At 43.6% G+C, this 25,078-nt stretch overlaps 1 protein-coding gene across 2 annotated transcripts; it reads right to left on the bottom strand.

The window, feature by feature from the left end:
• Positions 1-2,234: 2,234 nt before the first annotated feature.
• ABCC6 (ATP binding cassette subfamily C member 6) lies at positions 2,235-25,073 on the bottom strand. Of its 2 annotated transcripts, none has more exons than XM_033074366.2 (31): positions 24,996-25,073; positions 24,288-24,464; positions 23,816-23,941; positions 22,152-22,289; positions 21,806-21,931; positions 21,182-21,243; positions 20,359-20,499; positions 19,838-20,050; positions 18,872-19,049; positions 18,275-18,436; positions 16,783-16,875; positions 16,183-16,386; positions 15,752-15,898; positions 14,955-15,042; positions 14,587-14,656; positions 13,786-13,912; positions 13,147-13,323; positions 12,524-12,691; positions 11,330-11,513; positions 10,890-10,953; positions 10,290-10,407; positions 9,461-9,668; positions 8,477-8,787; positions 7,604-7,803; positions 7,371-7,497; positions 6,719-6,820; positions 5,857-6,003; positions 5,243-5,401; positions 4,846-5,012; positions 4,183-4,377; positions 2,235-3,648 (listed from the first exon to the last, which is right to left on the bottom strand). In XM_033074366.2, exons 1-31 carry the CDS (start codon positions 25,032-25,034, stop codon positions 3,540-3,542), a joined length of 4,527 nt encoding a protein of 1,508 aa, XP_032930257.1. In that variant the 5' UTR covers positions 25,035-25,073; the 3' UTR covers positions 2,235-3,539. The 2 variants fall into 2 exon arrangements, with proteins under 2 accessions (XP_032930257.1, XP_032930256.1); XM_033074365.2 differs by having other exon boundaries at positions 10,890-11,010.
• Between the last annotated feature and the right edge of the window lie 5 nt (positions 25,074-25,078).

Here is a 25,078-nt window from a genome sequence, read left to right on the forward strand (position 1 = left end):
CCATGTTGAACTTTCATCTTTTTGTGGTAAGAAAAGTTACTTTTCTAATGTTCTGATTAGTCTTATTTTAAAGGAAAATGCTGGAAGAAAGCAAACTAAGTCAGAGGGATCCAGATACTCAGCACTGAGAATGTGGACTTCTGTGATTGATATTGCTGACCTTAATACTAGACAATTGTTGTCCTTAGAGTAAAGCTATTTATTTTTTTGTAAATTATGACTCTCTGAAATTGAATAGACTGAAAATTTCTTTGGTATTTTTTGTAATGACAATGCAAATATTTGCAAAGAACTTGCAGTAAAAAATGTTTGAAAGAAAACGTGTTATTTCTTGCCTTGTGTTTGACAAAGGGTTTGCTTTGTCAGTTCAGCTTTTTGCCTTGAAAGTAGAAATTATTGGTTCTGCTTAGACTAATCCTTCTGCTTGACCTGATGTCTGGGCTTGTTAGGGTGGTGGGTAAGAAGCCATGAGTGTAGATAACTGTGCTGGGGTAGGGCTGGATCATTTTGTGGTTGGTGAGCAGACCAGGTGATAATGATGGATCAGCAGAGCAGGAGCCGCAGTGCTGAGGACCTCTGTCACCCCCAGTGGTGTCCATGGACTGTGTCTGCCACGTCTCCTGAGCTTGGTGTGAATTTTCTCTGGAAATGGAATGAGCAGGGGCTGACTGGGGAGTTTGGGGATGAGCTGTGAGTTTAGTTTTTCCAATCCCCAAACACTTGTGCAGCGCTGTTATGGACAGAAGGGTGGAATGCTTGGAGCACACGGTTTATAGGAACAGGAACAGAGTGCAGGGCAAGGCAGGGGGGCTGTGCCTAAGGGCTGTGGCTGGTGTTGTACATTCAGGTGGAGATGGAGCTCCCTGCAGAGACCCAGGGGAGTGTGAATACCACTGAGACACCTTTCCTGCTTGGGAACAGTCATCTTCCAGAAACACTTTGTGATCCTCCCTTTCCACCTCATCCTAGCAGAGCCCTGGCAAGGAATGGGGAGAGGAGAGAGGAGCTGCTGCACAGGTGAATTTACTGCATCTGATTTCAGTGCACATTGATACATCTTGGCTGACATTATTTACTGCAACATGGAAGATTCCTCACCTCTGGAAAAGCTGATTCTGCCAAACTCCTGCAAAACCCACCCTAATTCATGTGTGTGAACACAGCTACTTCTGTAATTGTTCCCAGTCCTGACCCACACGGAGATCCCTTCATGGTGTGACAACGATGTGACACAGGAACAACTGTGCTTTGGGTCACTGACACCTTGAACATTTTGGCATTCCTGTGTGTCTTGTGATCACCTAGGGCACTGGGAGAGCCACTTGTACAGTACATGCATAGCCTGAACTTGGTGTAAATCAATGCATGACATCTTTGATTTATTTTCTGGCTTTAGCAGTTTCAGTATTGCCTTAAACTTGGAATCATGGGACAAGGATTTTAAGGTAGCATTTCTTTCCTACATGGTATATAAAGTAGTTAACACTTGGAAATATTTTGCTTTAACCAACTTCCAGATAACTTCTGTGAGACTTGAGTTCCAGATTCATCACAGTACTTGGACATATCCCTGGGGACTCTAGCACATCTGAAACATGATGGATTTTTCATATGTAGTTTTGGGAATTGCTTTTCTTTTGCCTTTGCAGCACAACTTGATGTATGAGAATTGATGGTATTTTTGCTTGTTCTTAGTTTGGGTTAGCTGACAGCAAAACTGTGCCCTTTCAAAGGTTAACAGTGTGGAAGTGTGTTTTGATTATTGTCTCCTGTTCCCTTCCCTCTTCCTTGCCAACTTAGGAACAGAAAATGAGCATTCAAAGATGTTTATATTGGAGATTATGGAATGCTAAAGATGTTTCAGAATTACCCAGCAACACAGACAATTCTGTTCCTCTTTGGCCTCAGCTAAAAAGGAAAAATGCCTAACTTTTATCTCAGTATTTCTAAATGCTCTTGGTTTTGAGATCCATTGATAAACTTTTGGTGTGCTCATAACTTGTATCTGGGTTTGGAATTGTTTTGTCTACCTGTTTTGGTGCCCTCAAGTATGAGTTGAAGAAAGTAGAGGGAGAATAATTCTTTCCTGGTACCTGAGCATGGCCAGGCACTAGACCTTGGTATTTGCCCAGCAGAAACTGCAAACTTCTTGATTTGTGTGCAGAAACCACTGAGCAGCTGTTGGAGAAGGAACTACTGGGTTTTGCCAGTCTGGGTTAATTCTTGCAACTGGAACTCTCCCCTCCCTATTGCCCCTTTCTGTGTTATATTTGCTTTATTTACTGAAGAGACCCATTTAAATACTTGATTCTGTTTTTATTTCATCTCTCTAGAAAATGGGATGCTTTTACAAAAGTCATAGTAAAGACAGTGTCTCAGTGTGCACTGGACTGTCACACTATCATCCTGTGATTCCTGAGGAGAGACCTGGGGACAGCTCTGGCTGCAGACACTGTGGCAAGCCCGGGAAGCTTTTGCTTCTGTTTTGGTTTGTTAAAGCAACATTTGACAGGTGACCATGCCAGAGACTCTGCAGCACCAGCGTGGCACATGCAGGAGTCAACTTGCACTCCAGAAGAAAACCAGGAATGAGCCATCAGGTCAGCAGGTGAGATCCTGCTGCTTTCCTCACATGCTGCAGGAATCAGAGAGGAGGGCACTTCCAACCACGCAAATTCCTCGTGGCCAAATGCAGTTTGGAAATGTTGGTGCCAATGTTTGGACATGCCCTGCTGTGAGCACCTGGCACTTGGCAGTGGGAATGCTCCAAGGCCTGGGTAGGAGTGCTGGATGCTCTGCTGCCACTCCCAGCCACGTTCCTGTCCTGCACTGCTGATCCCTTGCTGGAGCTGGCTCTGCTCCTGCCGAGGGAGGGAGTGCATCTGATCCCAGCTGTGACAACAGGCAGCCTCTGCTCTCCTGCTAAGTGGCATCCTGCCTCTTCTTCCCTCCTCCCCAGTGTTTGTGCACTTGGGATGATGAGCTCCAGCTGCTGCCTTGGAGTCCACAGCTATGTAAGAACAGCACTGAGTGAGCAGTCCTCAGATACTGACAAAGATAATGACAAAATACAACATTTGTTTTTGGAGCTTAGGATCAACTGCAAACAGCTACGTTTTCTTGCTACCAGTTGAATTCTTCCTTGCTGTCCATAAAATCTTTTTGGCTTTTAAAAATAATCTGTGTAATCTTGAAGTATGATTTATATTTGGGCTCCCCTTACAGTATAAATTGGGAATGCTGTGGTCTTTCTCTTTTGGCTTGTTTGCTTTTATACCACAAAAGTATTTAAGTCCTGACTGGCTCATTTTCAGCAGTCAAATGAGGTTTTGGTATCTGGAAACATAATGAAAGTGGAATTGCTGAGTTTCCTGTGGAAATAATGTGTATCCCAAGTTACCCCTTTCCATCTGCTCACTGCAGTTCTGGCTCAAACAAGCTTTGGTTGAGTGTCAGGCATTTTAGAGAGAACTCAAAACTCAATTATGAGGTCAATTACTCCTGATGGTGGTGGTGCTATGGGATACTCCATGAGTGAGTCATGCAAGGCCTGATTCTTCCAGCAGGCTGTAGAACAGTCCCTTCTGAGCTATTAAGTGTTCTGGAGTATCACATTCTGCTATCCGGCCATTTTCCAGGACTAAAATCCTGTGAACATTAAAAGAAGTGTTAAGTTTGGGGATACACCAGCTCCTATAATAAACTTAGTAATTTCTACTTAGTTTTAAAGTAACTTTCAGTACTTGATGGTTATTCAGCCAAGCTTTCCAAAAGCTTTTCAGCTGGGAAACAGTGCTGGGATAGAAAGGGTTTCTGATGATAGACTGTTCAAGTGCTGAGTTTGGGAGGAGAGGTTTTTGGCAGCTGAGACTGGAGTGAGATTTGTGAACAGGGTACTGGGTATTTCAGTTTCACAACTCTCAGGTGACGAAAGGAGCTGTAGTCATGGTTTTGCTGTCAGTGGGGGGGAGAGGGCTGTGACACAGCATGAAAGGCATTGTGTGGGAGTAAAGGATCTCTGATTAACCTCTTGGTGCCCTGCTGGTTTGAGAGATCTTCCAAACTCTAAAGCAAAGCTTGGAGGTTTAAACACAGAGGGCAGAAATGAAATTGCTGTTCACACCATGGGGGTGTCAGTCCCATCAGCTGCCTGTGTGCTCTCCTGCTCAGAAGTGTCTTTACCTGTCACAGTCCAGGATGGTGTTTACCCGGTGAGCGATGGTTAGCACGGTGCTGTCTCTGAACTGAGTCCTCAGCATGGACTGAATCTGGACATCAGTTTCCAAATCCACTGCTGCTGTGGCCTCATCCAGAATGAGGATTTTGGCTTTCCGCAGGAGTGCTCTGGCCAGGCAAACCAGCTGTTTCTGGCCAGTGCTGCAAGTAGAAGAGGGATGGTAAGCTGAAGCCAGTAGTCACTTTTCCCTGGGGTCAGAACAGATGATTCATTTGGAATCTATAATGAACAAGTGATTGTTCCCTTTCTGTGAAAGGGTGATTGAGGCTGGTGGCGCTGCAGGTAGGTAACAGCATGAAATGGCCCAAGGAAGGGAGGGGAAGGTATTGCTATGGCACCCAGAGGAGCTGCACTTGGAACAAATTGCAGGGTTTGAACTACTGCACAAATGCAAACCACCACAATGATTAAGTCTGAAAGGTCTTCCTTGGTTTCTTAAGATTTGATTTCATACTGCTAACAGGATAGTAATGCAGCAATTTGCAGTATGGACATCATTAAAGAATTTCTAATTTTTTAAAGGAATTAGCCTCCTTATCCAACCAGCTCTGTTCTCCTAGCCAGAGGCTGGCACTGCCCTGTCACTGTCTTTCTGCAGATAAAGGTACCTTAGGTTTTCCCCTTGGTCAGTGCACTTATATTCCAGCTGCTCTGGCAAATCTGCAACAAAGTTCTTGAGTTGAGTCAGTTCCAAAGCTGTCCAGATGTCTGCATCAGTGTGTTGGTTCAATGGGTCGAGATTCATTCTTAGGGAGCCAGAAAACAAAACTGGGTCCTGAGCACAGAGACAGTACAAACAACTCCTGAAATTAATTATAAAAATGAGCTCTTGGGTCCTGCCTGCTGGGTGGGAATGTGTGACTAATGTTACATTGAACAGCAGATAAACATGGTATAGAGGGTATTTCCAACTTGGAAATTGCTAAGTGTCCCTCTTCTCACAGAATCTTTATAAACCCTTCCCAGGGGTTCAAGACACAAGGATTTTGGAAATGAGTTTCCTACCTGGGGAATGACAGTGACCTTGGTTCTGAGGTCATGGAGACCTAGTTGGGCAATATCCTGTCCATCAATTAGGATGGCTCCTTCTGCAGCTTCCACCAGTCTCAGCAACCCCACTGCAAGGCTGGATTTCCCAGCTCCTGTTCTGCCAGTTATGCCAATCTGCAAAGTGCAATGGAAGGACTTTAGTTTTGATGTTGATAGTTTCCTCACAGTTGGACAAACATGTTGTGTGGTTCCTCTTGGCCTTTTGATGAGAGACAGCTTTGCACAGACCAGATCCTTAGGGCTGTTCATGACTCACAGTCTGGCACTACTTTCTCAAATGGAAGCATTTATAGTTTGCAATTGTTTTGTATGTAAAGGAATCACAAAAGCCTTTGATGGGAAGAATAATTACAAGATGTAACAGTTTGAACAGGGCCTTGATTTGGAGCTAGACTGAAAAAATGGAATTCCTTTGCTGTAATAAGCTGGACAAAGTGCGCAGTGTGGGACATGGGCTCCTGCTTTCCTGCAGCTGCCAGGTTGCTGTGGCTGGGTGCAGGCAGGGGCTGTGTCCCCTGGATCTGGCCAGTGCCCAGCACTGCTCACACTGCTAAAGGAATGGTTTTTACCTTCTCGTGCCCGTTGATGGTCACACTGACACCCCTCAGTGCTAACTCCAGACCTGGTCTGTAGCACAGGCTGTAGTTCCTAAATTCAATCCTTCCCTCAGTGGGCCAAACTTGCCCTTGAAGTTTGCTATTCAGAGTCCCGGGTGCCTGCAGAGATGGAAGCAAACAGCAGAGTTGAAGGCTGATTTGAATTACCCAATCAAAAGGTAATACTGGAATGGGAACTTCATGAAGACATCTGTGCCAACTGCCCCCCAGTCTCTTTGCTGTTTCCAAACCAGGCCTCTAACTTTTATACTGCAAATGTTGGCTTTTTACTTTATCCAAAGATGCCAGTCAGATTTTCTTTACTGAAAATGGGGCTCAACATTTGCTTGCATGTCAGAGTTCTGACATTGAGTGGTTCAATAAAAAAAAAATTATATGCCTCTATAAACAGGACTCTGAAAGTCTCCTCTCTCAGGGCAGCATATGGAGATATAACTTTAATGATTACAGAACAAAAATTACTGCACTGGAGACTTTTAGCAGCTAAAGGCTATCTAGGAGCCATTAGTCATCAGAGTTGCATCTGAAGTCACACAACAAAATACTCCAAATATGGGCAGGAAATGTCTCATTCCATGAGTGTTAACAAGTAAGGCTATTTTAATGGCAATCCAGTGCATAACTGTCTTAAAGAAATAATGATCAGTGGTTATAAAACACATCTAGTCAGTTGGATAAAACTCAAATGCTGCAGTTCTTTAAAGGAAACATGACTGGCCTTTTAGAAGGGGAAAACTAGGGGAACAGAAGAGTTACTCATTGAGTTTGCAGAGATGCTCAGCCCCTTCTAGTATGGTCAATAGTGGATTAGTACCTCCTTAGGAGTCCTCAGGTATTCTCTCACTCTCTCCACAGAAACAATGTTGTTCTCTACTTCTGTCCAGGAGCGAACCATCCAGTTCAGCACACCAGTTATCTGTCACATTGGAAAAGAAGAATTAGGGCAGATAAAATGAGCCCTGACCTGTGCTCAGGCGTTACCTGGTACTTTGTGTTTATTTCTAAACATATCCTCATCAGCTATTTATATCAGAAATTAGATTACACCAGAAAACCTTAAAATGCTCAAGTGAAAGCCAGGTCTTGCCATAGCCCCTTCAACATGTTTATAGGGAATGAAATGCTATTGACTTGGATGCTAAAAGATGGTGTAGCTATTTTTTTAGGCTCTTGTGCAACTAGTCTGTGAGCAGGTAAGACAGGTATTGAAGAACTTGCTTCAGCTGCCCAGGGCTTGTTTTTGACTTAAATATTCAGGTGCAGGAGGAAGAAGATGGCTCATACATGTGTTTATGAGGTTTATTCCCTAAGGGGCCAGGTGCTCCAGATGCTCTGGATTTCAGCAATAACAGCAGGATTTGGTAGGAAAAGGCATCTAGAAAGGCACAAAAATAGTTCATAATAGAAATTAAAATGCAGTAGCTTTTGATAAAGGTAGGCATGGTATTATTTCCACACTGGGTTACCTGGAGAGCATAGGAAAGGGAGAAGCCAGCAGTTCCTGGACTGAGCTGTGTCCTGCTCATGGTTGCAAACAAGGCTGCAAACAGCACGATGCCATTGCCCAGGAACTCCAGGTTTGTAGCAAGCCACCTGCAGGAGGAGGGGAGCATAGAGCTGTTGCTGGGTGCCCTCTCCCTTTCTCCCAACACATGATTACTTCACAGAACACTCGTGGAGCTGCTGGGCAGATTTGTACCTGTCAGCAACAGCTCCAGGGAAGCAAATTCGCTGGTTCTCATCCACTAAGAAATTGCTCTTTGAAATAAACCTCTGCTGGTCTTTGTAAGCACGGATCACACTGCTGCCTTGGAAAGTTTCTGAGATGTGGGAGTAGATGGGTGACCTGCTGGCAGCCTCCATGTGCCTCAGCTGGCAGGAGGTGGTGACATAGAAGTGCTGGTAGAAGGGGAATGAAGGGAGAGTCATTAGAAGGCTTGTGCCTCTATGGAGGTACTCCACAGGAAATTTGGGAAGGCCTCAACAAGTACAATAGTACATTATATCCTCATGTTGCAAAACCTTATGTACATGTAGGAGGTGCCCCTAAAAGATGAGGCAGTGTTCCTACCTCTTATGTCTGTCTTTATTAGGAATAACCCTGTGGTTGGGGCAAAGGAGCCAGGGTGCTGTGAACCCACAAAACCTCTACACTCAGTTTCTCCGGCAGCTGAGCCCTTGATGGAGGACAGAGATAGACTTGCCCTTCCCTAATGCTCAGTCTTGGCTGGCAAACATGGATATATGAAATAGTAGTGTAGGAATTCTGCAGGAAAGGAAAAATGCTTTTGGTCTTCGTGTGATTTACACTACTGGAGATGAGGAATATAGCCCTAGGTAGGATTTGTATTAGATACCAAAAAAGACAGGCTTCTTTGTGAGGTCTCTTGGGTGCTTTGGAAGGCTGAGGTGATGTGGGAAAGGGAGTGACATTACTCTTGCTCAGATGCACCATGAAATGATGAAACTAATTTCTGCATGCCTTCACTCCTAAGAAATGGAAGGAGGCTTTCTGCAGGGACATGGCTGTGCTGCCTCAGCCTCTCCTGTGTGTGTATCTGTGAACTCCTACCTGGAATGCTGTATAAAGAACAGTCAAGGGCACTAAGGCCATTGTTGCCCATGGTGTAGCCACCACAATCACCAGGCAGATCTCCAGTAAGTTGAACAAGAATCCCAGCACAGATTTCAGCTTGTCAGGGATGACAGAATCAAGAGCATCTATGTCTCTGGAGAAGCGGTTCAGCAGGTGGCCAATGGGTGTTTGCTCAAAGAAGAGCATTGGGGATCTCATGACACTGCTCAGCAGCTGCTGGAAGAGCTGGTGTGAGGCTAACACACCCCCCAGCAGCACTGCTGCTGTGCAGGCAAACCTGCCAAGGGCTGTAAGAGAAAAGAAATCATTATCACTAGGTCTGAAGAAACCCACCTTGGAGTTCTCCTTTGCAAGACTGTGATTTCCACTTAGTCCTGTGAATGCTGCATCAGTGTGCATTCAGGAAGGTGCAACAGGAATGAAACCTCTCTTTACAAGGAATTAAACCCAGCCTCAGAGTTGCAGGGTAAGCTGCCCTTTCTGTGGGGTAGTTACAGAGTGGCCAACGACCTTCTAAATCAGCTTGATGGAGGACATGGATTCATGAACTTAAACATGCAGAACAAATTATTCAAATGAAGCTGGACTGGGCTTACTTTAAATTTCTCAGTGATATTTTTTCTTTTTAAATAGAGTGACCAAAAGAATTATGGCTATTTTAAAAGAAAAAGGTAAAGAAATATAAAGGTTCTTTCTCTTTTATGTGACCTAAGCCAAGATTTCATTCAGCACGGAGAAGAGCCTTGCACTTAGATATAATTTGAAAAACTTGCACTTTGATATAATTAATTTATGCTGGAAGAATGAAAAGAGATAAAAAAGAAAAACCTTTAGGGTTGGGGCCAAAGGGCCAGGAAGCTGAAAGCCCAAGGGTATGCACTTGTATTCTGAGAAAACATCCTGGATATGGAAAGGGAGATGGGAATACAGAGAAGAATTAAATGAGCAACTTAAACTAACCTTGCACCACTCCTAACGCACCAAAGACTCCAACTCTGAGCTCTGTGTGCTGCTGTGTCCCGTTGAGCACAGGGTCATCTGCCCAGAGGCTGAGCCAGTAGCCCCGGGAGAAGGCCATGGCCTGCTGGCACGTGAAGGACAGGACAATGTACACACACAGGGCTGGGCCTGTCGCCTTCAGGTAGGCTCCATACACCCCAGCACTGACCTGGAGAGAGGCACATGGGGAAAAACAACAGGAGAGGTTGGGAGGATCAAGCTTGTTAGCAAAAAAAAAAAAAACAGCTCTGAAGCAAGGAATAATTTATCATGGCATTTCTCAGTTATATGCCACAGCCCTAGCAACCATGTTGATTCTTGTTTTGCTTTTCTCATGGATGAATAATGAAGGCCTACTTAAAGAAATCATTAATGAATGATTATTATCAACTGATGAATGTTATGCAATAGGCTCATGTTACTTCTGGAATGCATGTAAGGCTTTCTTTATGTCAGGCAGTGGTTTTCCTGTATTGCTGGTGTGAGAGAGAACTGTCGTGTTCCCACTGGGTGATTGTGTGGGGGCCTGCTGATCAGGAGAGGTGAGGAGATCCCAGCCTGGCTAGTGTTGGGCTTCCCAAAGAAAAAGCTGCCTCTTTTGGGGTTTCTGACTTATTGCTCTCATTTCTTCTCAGTATAATATGTCCTTGTCTCGGTTACAGGGCAAACTTGTTCAGCTCAGCTGACTCCCTGGCTCTGGTTTAGCTGAGGCAGGGAGCTGACCTGCCTGCCATGGGTGTGTTATCCCATGGAATGTGTCCTTGCCTCTACAGGAAGGTGCTGTGCTTACCCTGCTGTGCTGAGTTCTCTCTGCCTTGGTTAATCCTCCACTGGTGGCTGCAGCACTGGTACAGTCTTGGCTCACAGGAGTGGTTTCCCTTCCCACAGCAGATTTTACTGAATCACCACTTCATGAAGAAAACAAAAATCCCTTCAATTTTTAGTCACCCATCCACCCCTAAATCTATGCCTGTTTTGAGGGCTGTAGTTTTCAGGGTCCTCCAGTGACCCCAGCCATTGTCTATGTTTGTCCCAGAGACTGAGCCCTGTCAAGCCACTGAGGAGCAGAGGCTTAAAGCGTTCACTCTCTGAGGCTGCTCTGGGATGAGTCTGACCTTACAGCCCCACAGGAAAGTGATTAGCAACCAAATGCATCAAGGAACTTGTACTTGAGCTCTGTTCTGCATCCTCATGAAATAGAGAAGAAATGTCAGTCAACTTCCACATTCAGGAGCAGGTTTTTACCTATTCTTGAGTTTTGCTTGTTTGCTCTTGTTATTAATTTACAGATCGATCTCAAACCTGTATCATACTCAGTAAGAGGCTCCATGTAGGCTTGTATGGGCTTTTGGAGTAAATTCTTCAGTGTCTCAGACTGCTTTAAGCTTACCTGAGGGGTTTCTCCTGAGATGGACCATTTCCAGTGGTGATAGTGCCTTTGGTGTCTCCCACTGCTGTGAAATAATGTATTTTTTCTAAATGCTTTAGAATCCTGTTTTGTCCTATATAGCCTTTGAAAGACAGGTAATATGGAGGAAAGATTAATTTTAAAATTGTTTCTTAAGGTAAAAATATCAAGGTGAGGCTTGAAGATCAGCACATATAGTGGGTAATAGTTTCCTGCATGATTATTGTCTAGTACTATGGATTCAAGAATCAATTTTGAGGTGATGAGTCAGCTGATTTGACAGGAATATTTTTCACCACACAAAGCAACACCTTACTGTGACTGGATCTCTGCTTTAAATGTCCATGATAAAACAGATGTGATATGAAGGGAACAATTGACTGATAGACCTAGGAAGAATGATTTCAACCCATCTGGGTTACCTGGAAAACCAGCACGTGGCTTCTCTTCTGCAGCAACGTGTGAACGCAGAAATTCTGCAAAGGCCCCATTTCTCTGTAGAAGTTCTTGGTAGGAACCAGTTTCTGAGATCATTCCATCCACCAGAAAAACAATGTTGTCCACTTGAGGCAAAATGTTAATTGTGTGAGTCACCAGCACACGAGTCTGCTTGAATAAAGAGGGAACAGTTACAATTGTTCTCCTGTCAGTACTGGTATCAGTGTTTCGGGATCAAATTTAGGTCTCAAAAATTCCTCAGCCTGAATGGAATTGAAGGGAATTTCCTTTTATTTACATTTCTGAGCATATTTGCACTGATAATTGGAAGAAACAACATTAAAAAAATTACTTTTTCCCTAGATAAATTGGCATATTCTGCATTTCTAAGCCCTCTGAGTACACCTTAAGTCTGATGCATTCTTCTTAGCCAGTCATTCTGTTTCAGTACAATAATTATATTCTGATACTTGCAACCAATCCTCATGGAGACAAAGGTATTTATAATCAGGTTCGTTTGTTTTAACTGGACTCTCTAATGAAAATTGCCTGCTTCCTGTGTTCCTTCTGTAATGGGAAACTGAATCATCAATTTCTAGGCAATTTATAACATGAATCCAATAGAGCTGGCCTAGCATCCCTTCTCATTTAACCATGTTTATTATCCAGATTGCTTGACAGCAGAGGAATACCAAAGAAAAACAAAACATAACTAAAGCAAAACAAACAGAGGAGAAGTATTTAAGTGATGAACTTCTGGGTGATGAGAACTGTGAAGGTGCCACTGAACTATTCAAAAGTAATGGGATCAGACATCATGGTGATAGAACTTGGAAGAGGTCAGGCAGTTCTTCTGAATGGTGCTAGAAGTAAATCTCAAAAGGAGGGAAGGATGTTGACAGAAGACCAAAGAACTGTAAACTTGCTGTGAAAGTAAGGCTGGCACTAGACATGTGGTCTGCATGAAGATAGACAGCCTTCCTCCCCCTGGGTGAGATTCCCTGCAGGACTTGCAGGTGCTGTGTGGCCTGCAGAGGTTCCCCAGTCCCCTGCTGCCACTGTAAAAAAGCATTTGTGAGCCCTTGATAAACTGAGCAATCCACCCTACTGGAAACATTTAGGGGCTCTGCTAATTAGAGACATTGTACAATTGTTTACAGTTCAGGTTTATAGCACACCTTGTCCTTCAGTAAACCACTGGGTCCAAGAACATGTTCAAAAATGTGCTGCCCAACGTGGGCATCAACAGCTGACAGAGGATCATCCAGCAGGTAAATCGAAGCCTTCTGGTACACGGCCCGAGCAAGGTTCACCCTCTGCTTCTGCCCTCCAGAGAGATTGATTCCCTGGAAAATATATTAACCCTGTTTATTCCAAAGCTACAGCATATTTCCCAATTGCTGACTCTCTTGCACTAAGGCTTTATGACTTCCTTATCTTAAAATCAGTACATCTCCTTCCCTCCCTCCAAACAGGGCTCTTGCAGAGGCACAGTCTCTTGAACAACTCCTGTCTCCTGCAAAAGAGCACCCAAGGATGACTTGGATGTGTTGGTTTTTGTCTTAAACATCTCTCATGTCTCTGGTTAGACTAATTTTCAGAAGGTGGCTTAAATTAAATTAAATCATGGCCCAACTTCCCAGAAATTCCTGAGCACCTACCACTTGTAAGTTCAGGTTTTTTGTGTTTTCATCACAGCTCCCAAAGCTGTACTTACTCAGGGATAGATGTTGTAAGCAGGACACCTGAAGTTGTAGCTACTCAGGGAAAAGTTGGCCAAAATGTAAACCCATGGCAGTACCTTTTCTCCTATTTCACTCTTCTGCCCTGCAGGGAAGGTCTCCAAATCAGGGTGCAGTGCACAAGCCTCTGTCACTCTATTGAACCATGTTTCATCCATCTGTTTCCCAAACAGAATATTATCTTCCACTGAAGCACTTAGAACCCAAGCTTGCTGGGGGACATAAGCTGCAGTGCCCTATAAAAGTGGAAGAATGTTAGCAACCTTTTCCATAAGCTCAACTTGACACTGTGGGAACCCATCTTTGAAGAAAAGCTCTCTCAGGTGTGGAAATCTGGAATTGCCACTGACAGTTCTTAGGAGGCTTTGCAAAATATGAGTCTGCATTGCTATTACCTTACAGGAGAGTAAACAGAGGTGCAAGTACAGGATGCAGTTTACCAGGATGCCACTTCAGCTCACTGTCAGAGGGGAAACAGAACTGTATGTTTGAAGTACTATTCCAGCTCCTATTCCCAAAGATCAGGCTCATCTGAGAGGCCTGCAGCACCTGCATGTTACTAAATGTGGACTGATACATACAGCCTGTGTTAAAATTCAGCAGTAAATGGGTTTCCTCAGGTACCTGATGCTGTGGTTAATACCTTACAGTTCCTGGAAACAGCCTAATTAGCAGCAAATGCTCTGGGGAAAATTCACCTTCACGGTCACGCAGCCGTCCGTGGCGTGCAGCTCGCCCAGCAGCGCTGCCAGCAGGGAGGACTTGCCAGCGCCCACCTGCCCAACCACAGCCAGCAGAGAGCCCTGGGGCACACTGAGGTCTATGCTGTGGGGAAAAGATCAGTCTCTTACCACATTTTAGATGCACTTTCTGAAAAGAAAATAATTGTAATAATTATCAAAACTCTTGCTATTGTTACGTATGTATCAAGTAAATCCCCTGATTTCATCCCTTCAGACACCTCCAACCAGAAAATCTCCATTCACATTCCCATCTGAGTTTCATACCCAGATCCTCACTCTGGAGATAGGCTAGCCCAAAGCACTGGATGTAGAACATTCTTGAACATCAGAACTTTCCAAAGCTTTAGTTTTCTAAAATGTCAATGCCTCTTGAAATAACCATGTAGTGATATATATATATATAATATCTTTATTTCATCTGTTCTACTTTTTTGTCTTTATTTCATCTGTTCTACTTTTTTGTCTTAAATCATTGTAACTTCATATTTGGGCAAGAAAACTGTATAAAGAAAACAGTCTCCATATAGTAAGGCAATATCCAGATACAGGTACTCTCCCATTTACGTGGTCATCAACATAATAGCAAAATTATGTTTTATCTGATTCTATAATTTTCAGAATTCAACACTGAATATGAAGCAAACTTAGAAGCTTCTGTTTATTCTGCCCTGGTTTCACTTAGGCCCTGAGGAATTAGTTCATTCAGCATCCACCCTGACCTACAGTATTGAGAGATGACTGAGGGTAAGTCTGTACCTTCTAAGACAAGGAGAAGTTTCTTTGCTCCAGCAAAAAGTTCCATTTCTTATGGTGATGCTTGCCTGTACTAAAACATGAACAGAGACAGACCACTTGTGAATGCAAAGATAGCTACAGAAATGTCCCAATTTACGTGATTTTATGTTTCAGTGTGTACTTATGTTACATAAAATCAACCTTTTATTATGAAAAGAAGGGGTAAATCACCGGATTAGATTTCATTGTTAGAAATAATGAGGCCAGAGAGATAAAGCAACAGTAAGGGACAAATATTTTTCTCTTGACTATTGTAGACACCCTGAGTAGAAGCTGAACAATGGAAATAACTCATCTTAGAAAACCAAAATGCTAACATAAAAGCTCACCACAGCCAGAAGTGTTTCTGCTTGAGCTCTCAGGATTCAGTTCTTCCAGATTCAGAAAAGCTGCTAAGCGGTTTAAGGAAACTCTGGCCTGAAATGAAACAGCACACAGAAGAAAGTAAGATTTAGATTAGAAAGGGAGCAAAAACCCAAAGTGAAGACTCAGCTTGGAGACCCATTTAGAATATTGACTAGTGCTATGCTGCAGATGATGCAGGCTTAGATGGCCAAAGGCAGCTTTTCCTTATGTTAGCTGCCTTTATTTCTACTTTGCTTAGCAAAACCCACAGATCCTTCCCTGTGCTTCTGGTTCAGTGAAATTGGTACTTTTTCATCCAATTCTTCCTGCAATCTTTCCAGTGATTGCCTCTGTACATGAAAATTTGTGACAATCTTGGAGTGTAAGAGGGAAATTAATTTCCTGATTTCTTAATGAACAATGAATTGCTTTTCTCTCTGGCCTGGACTAGCAGCATCTCCTCTACAGAGACTTTGCTCCACTTATTCTGATTTCTGTGAGTAGAAACAGGACTGGAAGCCCCTCTGAGATCTAATGGTGCTTGTGCTGAGCTACAAAAGATTTAGGAGTAATTCTTGTTGACTATTTTGTCAATATAAAGGAGCCTTTCTGAAAAGCAGTGCCAAAAAGTACATTAGCTGCAATTGCACTTCACCATTTCACAGTGGCAATTAAATATCTGATGTGCAGAGCCCTAAGAAATCCCTACCTTTAACTGTTAATGGGGATATGTAAAGAAGCCCTTATGGCCAAAGGAAGAGGAACAGGGCCTGCAGTTAACCTGGACAGCAGCGTTGATGGAGAAGGGCAGGAAGGAGTGGGCAGTGTTGAGGATGTTGATCAGCGTTAAGGACACAAAGGCCTTCTCAGCATCCAGCACATGTGTGTTGTCCACCAGGGTATAGACAGCAAACATGACAAAGGTGATCTGAAAGGGAGCAAAGGACAACTAAACCACTTGCTTCACAATGGTTCAAGGGTGACAGGTACCACAGGTAAAGGTCTGCTGTGCTGGTGACAGAGCCAAGTTTGATCGTTGGATGTTGTGCTTTAAGGAGGTTTTGGTGCAGCAGCCACAGCAACTCCTGTGACCTCCAGCTCCCCCAGACAGATACAATCTTTAGCTGTCCATAGGAAAAATCTGTCCAGGCAGGAGTACAAATAAAAGGCAAGTAACAGCACATATTTTATGTAGGAAGGTAATCCACTCACCAGGAAAACTGATGAATGGAAAGAAACTAGGGATGCTGAGAAGAGAATCTGAGATCTTTTTAAGGCCTGAAGTTCTTGCTTTCGGATTTCAAGCACTTTCTCCATGAAGGTTTTCTCCCAGCCATACAGTTTGATTACTTTAATGTTGCTGAGAATGGCATTGGTGAGTTTGGCCCTCTCGTCCTTATATTTCATCTGAGTTTCCTGTAATAAATGTTTGAGTTTTATCATTTAGTAGGCTGAATGTTTAATGGTGCAATTATTCTGAAGAAAAATACCTTATTCCTGCCTCCAAGTCCTGAATAAATTTCCCTGCAGTTGAGCTGTGTAAACTATTTTGCTTATGAATCTTCCAGACTGGGAAACATTTTACTTTTCATCTTCAGAGCTTTACTTTTACCGGCAGTACATAAAAACAACAGAAAAGTAGAGCAAATATAGTAAAAGGCTGAACATGGAAGAGCTTAGTCTAAATTTCAAGAAACTTTGCAGGCTTTGAATTCTCCTATGTTACTTCAGACAGTCATGGTAAGCATGAATAATAAATATAAGTAATCACATAACTCAGTAACCACTTAGTTTTTATGAAGCAAAATGTACCTGAAACTGACTCCTCTTCTTGGTGATCACAAAATTCAGAGGCAAAAGAAGAAGAAATACAGCGATTGCAGTCAAAGCAGATGGCCCTAGAAGCTGCCAGGAGAGAAAAGGAAAGAGAAAGAACTTGTGGTGATGACTAAAAGATGTTTTTGTTCCCTTGCTTACCTCCCTCTTATTTGAACTTGTGCATAGCATCCCTCTGGCTAAGCCTTTACCCTGATCTTGCCTTTGCCCTTCCTGGGAGTTGTGCTCCTAAGCACTGTGGATTGTTAGCTCTCCAGGCGGGATAACTCCTGTCATCAGGCTGTGCTGAATCTATTTGCTCCCTTGTTAGGAGCTAGATCGGAGCTGAAGGCGATCCAGAGGCACGCTGGCAATTCAAGCCATTCCCGGCTCTCCCGTCCGTCCCTGGATGCGTTCAGAAGGACATCTTGTGGCTGCCCTGAGTAAGTGACCCCAGACAACACCAGGTTTGCCTTAAAAAACAATACCAAACCCCCAACAAAATATTCTTACAGCACAAATAACCCAGCTTGTCTGCATGAGAGGAAATGGTGGCATTATTATGTTATATTAGAGATAGCTCTTGGATCCCAAGGTTCATAACAATTATGTATCAACACTTGTTTCTCAGAGTTAGTTACATCTTCTTAGGGGTGGCTGGAGAGGCAGTGCTGGTGCACAGATATTATATGCACAAATGGTCTGTGAACACCAGCAAAAAAAGTGTAAATATCCTCCAACCACAGTCAACTTGTCAACACCATTAGAAAAGGAATGATGATTTTTCACAGTCACAGCATCCTGCCAGGACCAAGGCAGAATCCATCCTGGGCAGTAAAGGAAGGCCTCTGGAAAGCTCCTGTGAATCACCTGTCTCTAGAATGCTCATAACTTCCATTGGCCAAAAACAGGGCTCTGTACCACACCTTGATAAAAATTTAGATTATCATCCATTATTTCTAATTCAGAGTTTGCTCTCTCCTTGCTAACTCCTTGATACCTATGAAATTCTAAGTATCCAATACTCTTTCTGAATGGCATGCAACTTTTCTTCAAGCTCTTTCACTGATCTTGTGGTAATCAGGCTTCAGGATGAGGTATGTCAAGTTGCTATTTCAGACCATTCCCCATTTTGTTCTGGGACTAAGCCAAGGAGCTGGAACTGGACTTTCAGCCTACACTGGGCCATCACCTTTTGGTGTGAATACAGGTGACAGGAAAATTTGAAGCAGGAGTTTATCAGTCAGCTCACAATAACCATATTCACAGTCTCCTAAAAGGGAGTGAATGCTGAATACACAGGTGAGATGAACTGAAGGGTCAGACAAGGATTCTGTATCAATGAAAATATCTCTCAGAGAGAAAAGTGAATGCACCATGCTACAGACCTAAGAAAAATATGGCAATTTCATGTAATTCAAACCAGTAAGTAGAATTTTTCTCTGGTATTTAGAATAGAAAGGGATTTATAAATAATGTCATATTTTACCTGCCACAAGAAGACAAAGCAGATGATAATCCGAATAGGAGCCAGCCAGGTCCCATTAAAATAGATAATCAGATCCATTAGCTTCTGCACATCAACAGATATCAGATTAACAATTTCACCTGTGGTTGCTTCTTTCCTTGAGGCATTTGACATAACTAGGATCTAGACAGGGCAGAGAAGAAAGAAAAGATATCATCAAACAACAGCTTTGGTCCAAAAGTCAAAAAACATTCTTTTCCTCATAGAGAACAAAGAGAGGGAGAAAAATGTCAAATCCCAGGTATTGAAACCATGCTGTTACCTGGGCCATGTGACTTCACTTTGAGATGAAGCATTTACTCCTTTTCCCCAACCATCATCTACAGCCTAAGAAAGTTCATGTTGATTTTTGCTCTTACCTTTTTTTGGCTTTTCCTTCTTAGGGAAGCTCTGAAAAATGTACCTGCCATGTACTGCTCAGAGATGAATACAGCACAGCTACATCCTAAACCTAGTTTCTAATGACATCTCCCCTGGTAATGCTGTGAACAATGTACATCATTACTGCTAAGGTAGGGCTAAAAACACACCAAGCTAAAAAGGGAGCTGCAGCCTCACCTTCCTGTACACAAGGCCTGTTAGTGCAGTTCTCAGCCTCAGCCCCAGAACAAGGCACATGTACATGTAGCGCTGCTCAAACAGAGTCTGCAGACAGCCCAGCAGGAACATGCTGAAGGCATAGAAATAGCCAATCCAGCTTGGGGCTGCCTGATCTTCAATGAACTTCAGGAAAAGCCTGCAAAACAGGAACAAAATGTTGCTGAGTCCACACAGAAATGATGAAATATCAGACACACAAAAATAAATTGGCAGAAATACTCGTCATTTTTCTGTATTCTCTCTGGCTGAGGTTTATAAGTAGATAGCAGAAGAATTGGACCATATCTTGATTTTTGAAATCTAGCCACTCATGGTTTTGAAGCAATCTGTGATCTCAGCATCCTCTCTGGGTAGACCCCATTTTCAGTGTTAAGGATGGCTCCTGATTTTCATGAATTTGTCAGAAATATGCAAAGTGGTAGCTGTAATCCAAGGGAATCACTGACATTTCCAGAATTTCTCCTAATCTTAATGACTAAGAAAGGATTTTTCCCATGAAAATATATTGTAATGCAGGTTGGTGTTGTATCAACAGAACCCATAAAGCACTTTATCGACTAACAAAGCTATTTAAGATGTGTAGGATGCACAGCTGTGCTCTTTATTAGCCAAGGAACACGAAGCCTTAAGACTACAGCAAGTGGTAAGTGATATGATATATAGAACCTCAAATAACTCCTGTTCTAGTGAAGTTGTCAAATGGCTTGGTGCCTCCTGTCCTTCCCACTGCTGGGAAGGCACAGCTTCACACAGTGGCTTTGTGTCTTTTCTTCCTGACTTGACTGGGTTTAGCACAAATGACACCTGAACTCCTCTTACCAGCATGAGCAAATTTCAAAAGGTCATTGTTTGTGTGTCTGTGCTGACATATACATCTCTGAATCTTGTACATGTGACAGAAATACATTATAAATGTGCACATACCTCAGTACTTTTGGGGTGGAGAACAAGAAGACATCACAGATAACTAAGCAGACAGTGCTGAGAAGGAAATAAGTTCCAAACATGCTCCAAAACATTCTCAGTAAGGGCCCGCTCTGACTGTGCTTTGATTGCAGTAAAGCCTCTGTCTCTTCAGCTTCTGCTGTGCCAGTTGCAGCTTTCTGACTCTTTTTAAATTTAGCAGACTCCATTTTCCTGAAGGAAGAAACAATGAGAAAATTATCTATAACTGGAGAAAGCTTGGGAATTTTGTGCTTTCAAAGGAATCACTAAATATCTCGCACTGGGTCTCATACCATGTCCAATATAAAAGCTCATCAAAAGCTGACCCCTCTCACAGATGTGCTTCCAGGAGTTGGAAGGATGTTCTCCAGCAGATTTAACTCTTAAAATCAGATTTTGCACAAAGGGACTCACACACTAGTACCTGTAAGTGTATTTGTTTAGATCATCTGGAACTGCCCAGCTGAGCCCATGTTGTGCTCTCCAGATCAAATACTCACTGTTGGGTTTGTTGGGTTCTGCTGTGACACTTCTTCCACTCTCTTTCTGCCCAGGCAACAATTTCGTCAGAAGAGTCCTGTTTTCTCACTGGCCACAAGTCATCCACCCCCAAGGCCTGCTGAGATCCTTTCCAGAGAAGCCTGGAGGACACAGACTGCAGTCAGGGGAGCACAGCAGGATCTGTGCTGTGTGTGACAATAAATGTGAATGTCCAGGAACAGCAGTTTTTCTTTGAATCCTTAGGCTATCTTCTGTCAGCACCATGGGGATCTGCAAGTCAGCCCTAATTTCTAGTCCATACTGTGAATCTTGGGTAGTGGAGAAGAAAGTTCAGTTTAACTTTCTCTGGGCTCCATGATAGGCAGATGAGACCTGATCACAGTGGATATTAAGGAATGTAATTGTTTTACTTCTGAATGCTCAGCAGCACACTGGGCCTATGCCCTCTTCACTGTTTTCCCCTCCTCAGCATTTTTTACTGCAAGGTCTGGCAAGCAGAGAGCTGTGGTTGGTGTGCAGTGATCTGTAGAGATTGATGAAATCTATTTCAAGATTGGGTGCCACTGGAGGGGTAGTTGGGAGGCAGAAGAGAACTATCTAGATTCACAAATTTGTGCTTTAAACTATTTTGAGAAAAGTAAATTGAATTTTTATAATATGATCTTATGATAATACCTCACAAGAGAAATAATTTAAAGAAATAATTTAAATCTTCATAAGCTGAGGGGCTGAGATATTTCCTACTGGCTGCCATCTACACCCTCTCTGATGCTGCTGCTTTTTTCTGAAATTGTAGCAAAACCACATCTTCTGTTTTCTTACCCAGAGAACCACCAGTACGTGATTTTGGAAAGAAAAGAGCTGCTGGCTTCTGGACACTGATTCTGATGGGAGAGAAAACACATGTGATACTTATATATAGAAAATGGCATTTGTCAGATGAATATAGTTCCTTTGTGTGCTTCCCCAGGAAAAGAAGAATCTTTTCCCCCTCCCCATTCATTGAACCAGAGTAAGTGTATTGTAGAAACTCAGTGGGATTGGGAGATTTTGGAGAATTTGACTTTGATAATGTCTCAAATGGAAGAACAAAGAATATAATTCTTCATACCCCAAAACATTTATTTTCTTAAGCACAGAGCTTTTCCATACTCATACCACCAACAGAGTACTGCAGAACAGGAGAGGAGCACCAGGGGAAGCAATAGAAGCCCTATCCACTGGTTTCAGTGACAAGAAACATGAGTCTGGGTAGGTTTTCAGCTTTGAAAAACTTACACAGAGAGACACAGCATCGCAGCTTCTGCCAGTTACCTTTTAAAACTGTCAGCTTTTTTTCAAAATTATGCATCTTACATCACCCAGATACTCATGTGCCTGTGTGTCCCCATATATTTAAAATCCTGCAATGAATCAAAGCATTAGGGACGGGTACATTATACTTACAGGATTGTTGTCAGCTTTAGAGAAGAAGGGAGGGTGATCAACTAAACAGAACAACACAAGTTGTCCTAGCACCAGGCCAGAATAAAGGTAAGCTGTAACATGGTGGAAATGGTCTTCCAGGAAGCCCTAAGGAACAGAATACTGATGAAAATGAGGTAAGAGATTCTCATGTTCTACCTCTGCAAATAAACACCTACCACAAATATAAAGTGTAATGAATCATTTTTCTCAACACATATTTTAAAAGAGGAATTTGATTCTCTCCCTTGCAGTCAATGAGACAAAACCAGCCCTGTTGTTTAGAGACTTTGTAGTCTGCACATTAAAGATATGTGATCTCACTTACTTTTTCCAGGGTGTGCTGAATGCTGGAACTGAGCATCACAAGTGCAGCCACAAATGAGAGCAGCCAGTAAATCAGTAGGACCCCTGAAGACTGGATGCCCATCATTCTTTCTGCTTGGGTAAGGAACAAGGCAAGGACCTGTGAGGAAGTACAAATTTGTCCAAATAAATACCTGGTAATGGAATGCCAAACATTGTTATCAAATTACAGTAATTTCACGATTATAAGCCGCACTGATTATAAGCCGCACTTCTGGGTTTCAGCAACTTTTTGGTTTTTGTCCATACATAAGCCGCACCTGATTATAAGCCGCATGTTACAATACAGAGTGTGATAAAAGGTATCTGTTCTATCACCATCTGTTGAGGGTGGGGACAGTGATCCTTATCTCAATGGCAGATAATTTGCTAATGGGCCATCCATTGAAACCAGGCAAGGCATTGTTCTTTATCTTTTCACAACCCATCCTTCCTCCAGCCAGTCATTGTCTGCTAATGGCCATTGAGTCCCACTGTGTGACTGATAAAATTACTGCATCCCATTGAAAGTTGCTCCAGCCAGGGGGAAGAGCCCAACATTTCTTACCAAGATAAAAACAGAGGTTTTGGGACAATAAGGTAGCCCCTTTCTCCACTGGACTCCAGAGGAAAACTGGATTTCTCCACATCACCACTGGACCTCCAGAGGGAAACTGCACCTTCTGCAGGAGCACTGCTCCAACTGAGCCACATCTGTCACTGCGAGGGGACTGCAATCACCATTTAATGGGACTGCTGCCAACACCCTGCCTGACGGGGTGTCAGGCTGTACTCTGACTGCGTCAGGGTTTGGGGTTTGTTTCTTTGTAGTACTGTATTTCTATTTTAATTTCCCTAGAAAAGAACTGTTATTCCTAATTCCCATATTTTTGCCTGAAAGCCCCTTGATTTCAACATTATAATAATTTGGAGAGAGGGGGTTTGCATTCTCCATTTCAAAGAGAAACTCCTGCCTTTCTCAGCAGACACCTGTCCTCCAAACTAAAACAGCAACTTTTCGTTCTTTGTCCATATATAAGCCGCACCTGATTATAAGCTGCACTTTGGGTTCGGACCAAAATTTTAGTCAAAATGGTGCGGCTTATAATCGTGAAATTACTGTAATGAATACAATAGAGAAAAATCAGTTAGCTTCTTGCCAAAACATTTCAAGATGTATAGAGTTGCAGTATTGTTCCTAAGAGGCTAAGACTGAAAAGCTTTATGTGCAATTTTGCACTCAAGAATGTCTACAGAGAAGGCAAGTAATAAAATTACAATTGGGCCCACAGGCTGGAAGGATTTAGGGTATGAAGATGCAATGAAAGAAGGGGAGGATAGGCACTTATTTATTGAACAGAAATCACATTTCATTCTAAACCATACTAAATCACATACTGTGGTTATGAGAAATGAAATCCTCTTGTTGTGAGATCTCTTTCTAAATCCTGCTGAAACCTCAGCTCCTGCCAGGTGTGCTCTGCCCCAACTCCAACCCCCTGATATGTCACACAGAAAGTGCATCCCCAAACTTCTACTCCAATCAGCCAAATTTGTCCTCAGGGATAGTAAGAACCATGGGAAATACAAGCTCTGTCCCAGGAGGGCTAAGCTTGGCCATGTGCAGACAAACAAGGAAGGAATTACCACTGTGATTCCCACCACAGCAGGGCTAATGAAGAGTGCTGGGGTCCTTGGGATTCCTTGGCTTTTCTCCCACACCGTGAAGAAGACATCAGAAAAACACAATACTACCAGGATGAATCCAAGGACCTGGGGCAGAGACAGAAAACACACTGGAATGAACCGAAATGTTGGGACAATCTACCAAACTGAATGATCCAAGCTGCCTGGGCAGTAAGACTGGAGAGGTGGAAGATCAGGTTTGGGACAGAGAATGTTATGGGAAGTGTCTGGGAATCAAATGGAAGCCCAGGGCAGAGGATCTTATGACATTATCTTCCTAAAATATTACTTGACTTATACTGACCTGAGCCAGTAAATGTCAAAAAAACCCCACAGAGAGGGACCATCAGGAAAGAATTAATAATTTAGAAAAGTTAAGCTCTGCATCAAAGCTGAGATAATTTTAGGACCAAACCCTATGCTTTTCCCTTACCATTTTGGCTTTGAAGATGTGGGACATCCTGATGTAGCCTTTATTTCTGTGTCGAAGGTAGCAGTAGTAGAAAGGAAAACAGATCCAAAGATAGGCACAAGGGATGCAGGCAATGATGGAGCTCTCGAAGCACCAGGTCAGTCCTGGGATGTTTGCATGCCATGTCTGGTTCCAGTCCTGAAACAAACAATGCAGAAGTGATGGACACGATGCAGAGCAAGGCTGGGGACAGGAATCCCATGACGGAAAGAGGAAGCAGATAATGACTCGCAAACTGCTACGGGAGTTTATCAACCTTGGGGATGGAAATCTATGCGAGTCCGGACCGACCGACTCACTAGAGCCCTTTTAAAGGCTCCGGGCTGCGTCCTCACTCGCAGCTCATCACATTTACTGCAGCTGAACGGTCTGTTCGGCTCGTACACGCGTCCCGGGGAGGCAAAATCCGCGCCACAGCAGCCCCTGACGGGAACACAGCTTCCAGCAAGGCGGAGTGCCGCCTACCTGCCCTCAGCGCCGCCTGCCCGCCCCTAGCACCGCCCGCCTGCCCTCAGCACCGCCTGCCCCGGTGCTGCCCGCCCCCAGGGCTGCCTACCTGCCCTCAGCACCGCCTGCCCGCCCCCAGCACCTCCCGCCTGCCCGCCCCCAGCGCCGCAGCCCGCGGGGCTCCGGGCCCGCTCCGTGCCGCGGCTTCCATCGCTCACTCACCCCGTCCCGGGGCCCGCACAGCGCACTGCCCGCACCCATGGGCGCTCCCTCGGCCCGGCACGCTCAGCCCGCTGTCCGCTGCT

The sequence above is a fragment of the Catharus ustulatus genome, chromosome 16 (assembly GCF_009819885.2).
Source record: "Catharus ustulatus isolate bCatUst1 chromosome 16, bCatUst1.pri.v2, whole genome shotgun sequence".
Taxonomy (NCBI): domain Eukaryota; kingdom Metazoa; phylum Chordata; class Aves; order Passeriformes; family Turdidae; genus Catharus; species Catharus ustulatus.

Bases quoted from the DNA above. Each gene is read 5' to 3' on its own strand.
- ABCC6 (XM_033074365.2), bottom strand. From the start codon at position 25,034: ATGGGTGCGGGCAGTGCGCTGTGCGGGCCCCGGGACGGG. The intron at 12,692-13,146 runs GTACTGCCATGG...TATATTTTCCAG, and splicing joins AGAGTGAAATAGGAGAAAAG to GGAATCAATCTCTCTGGAGG. The intron at 3,649-4,182 runs GTAAAGACACTT...TAATGTTCACAG, and splicing joins ACCATCCTGGACTGTGACAG to GATTTTAGTCCTGGAAAATG.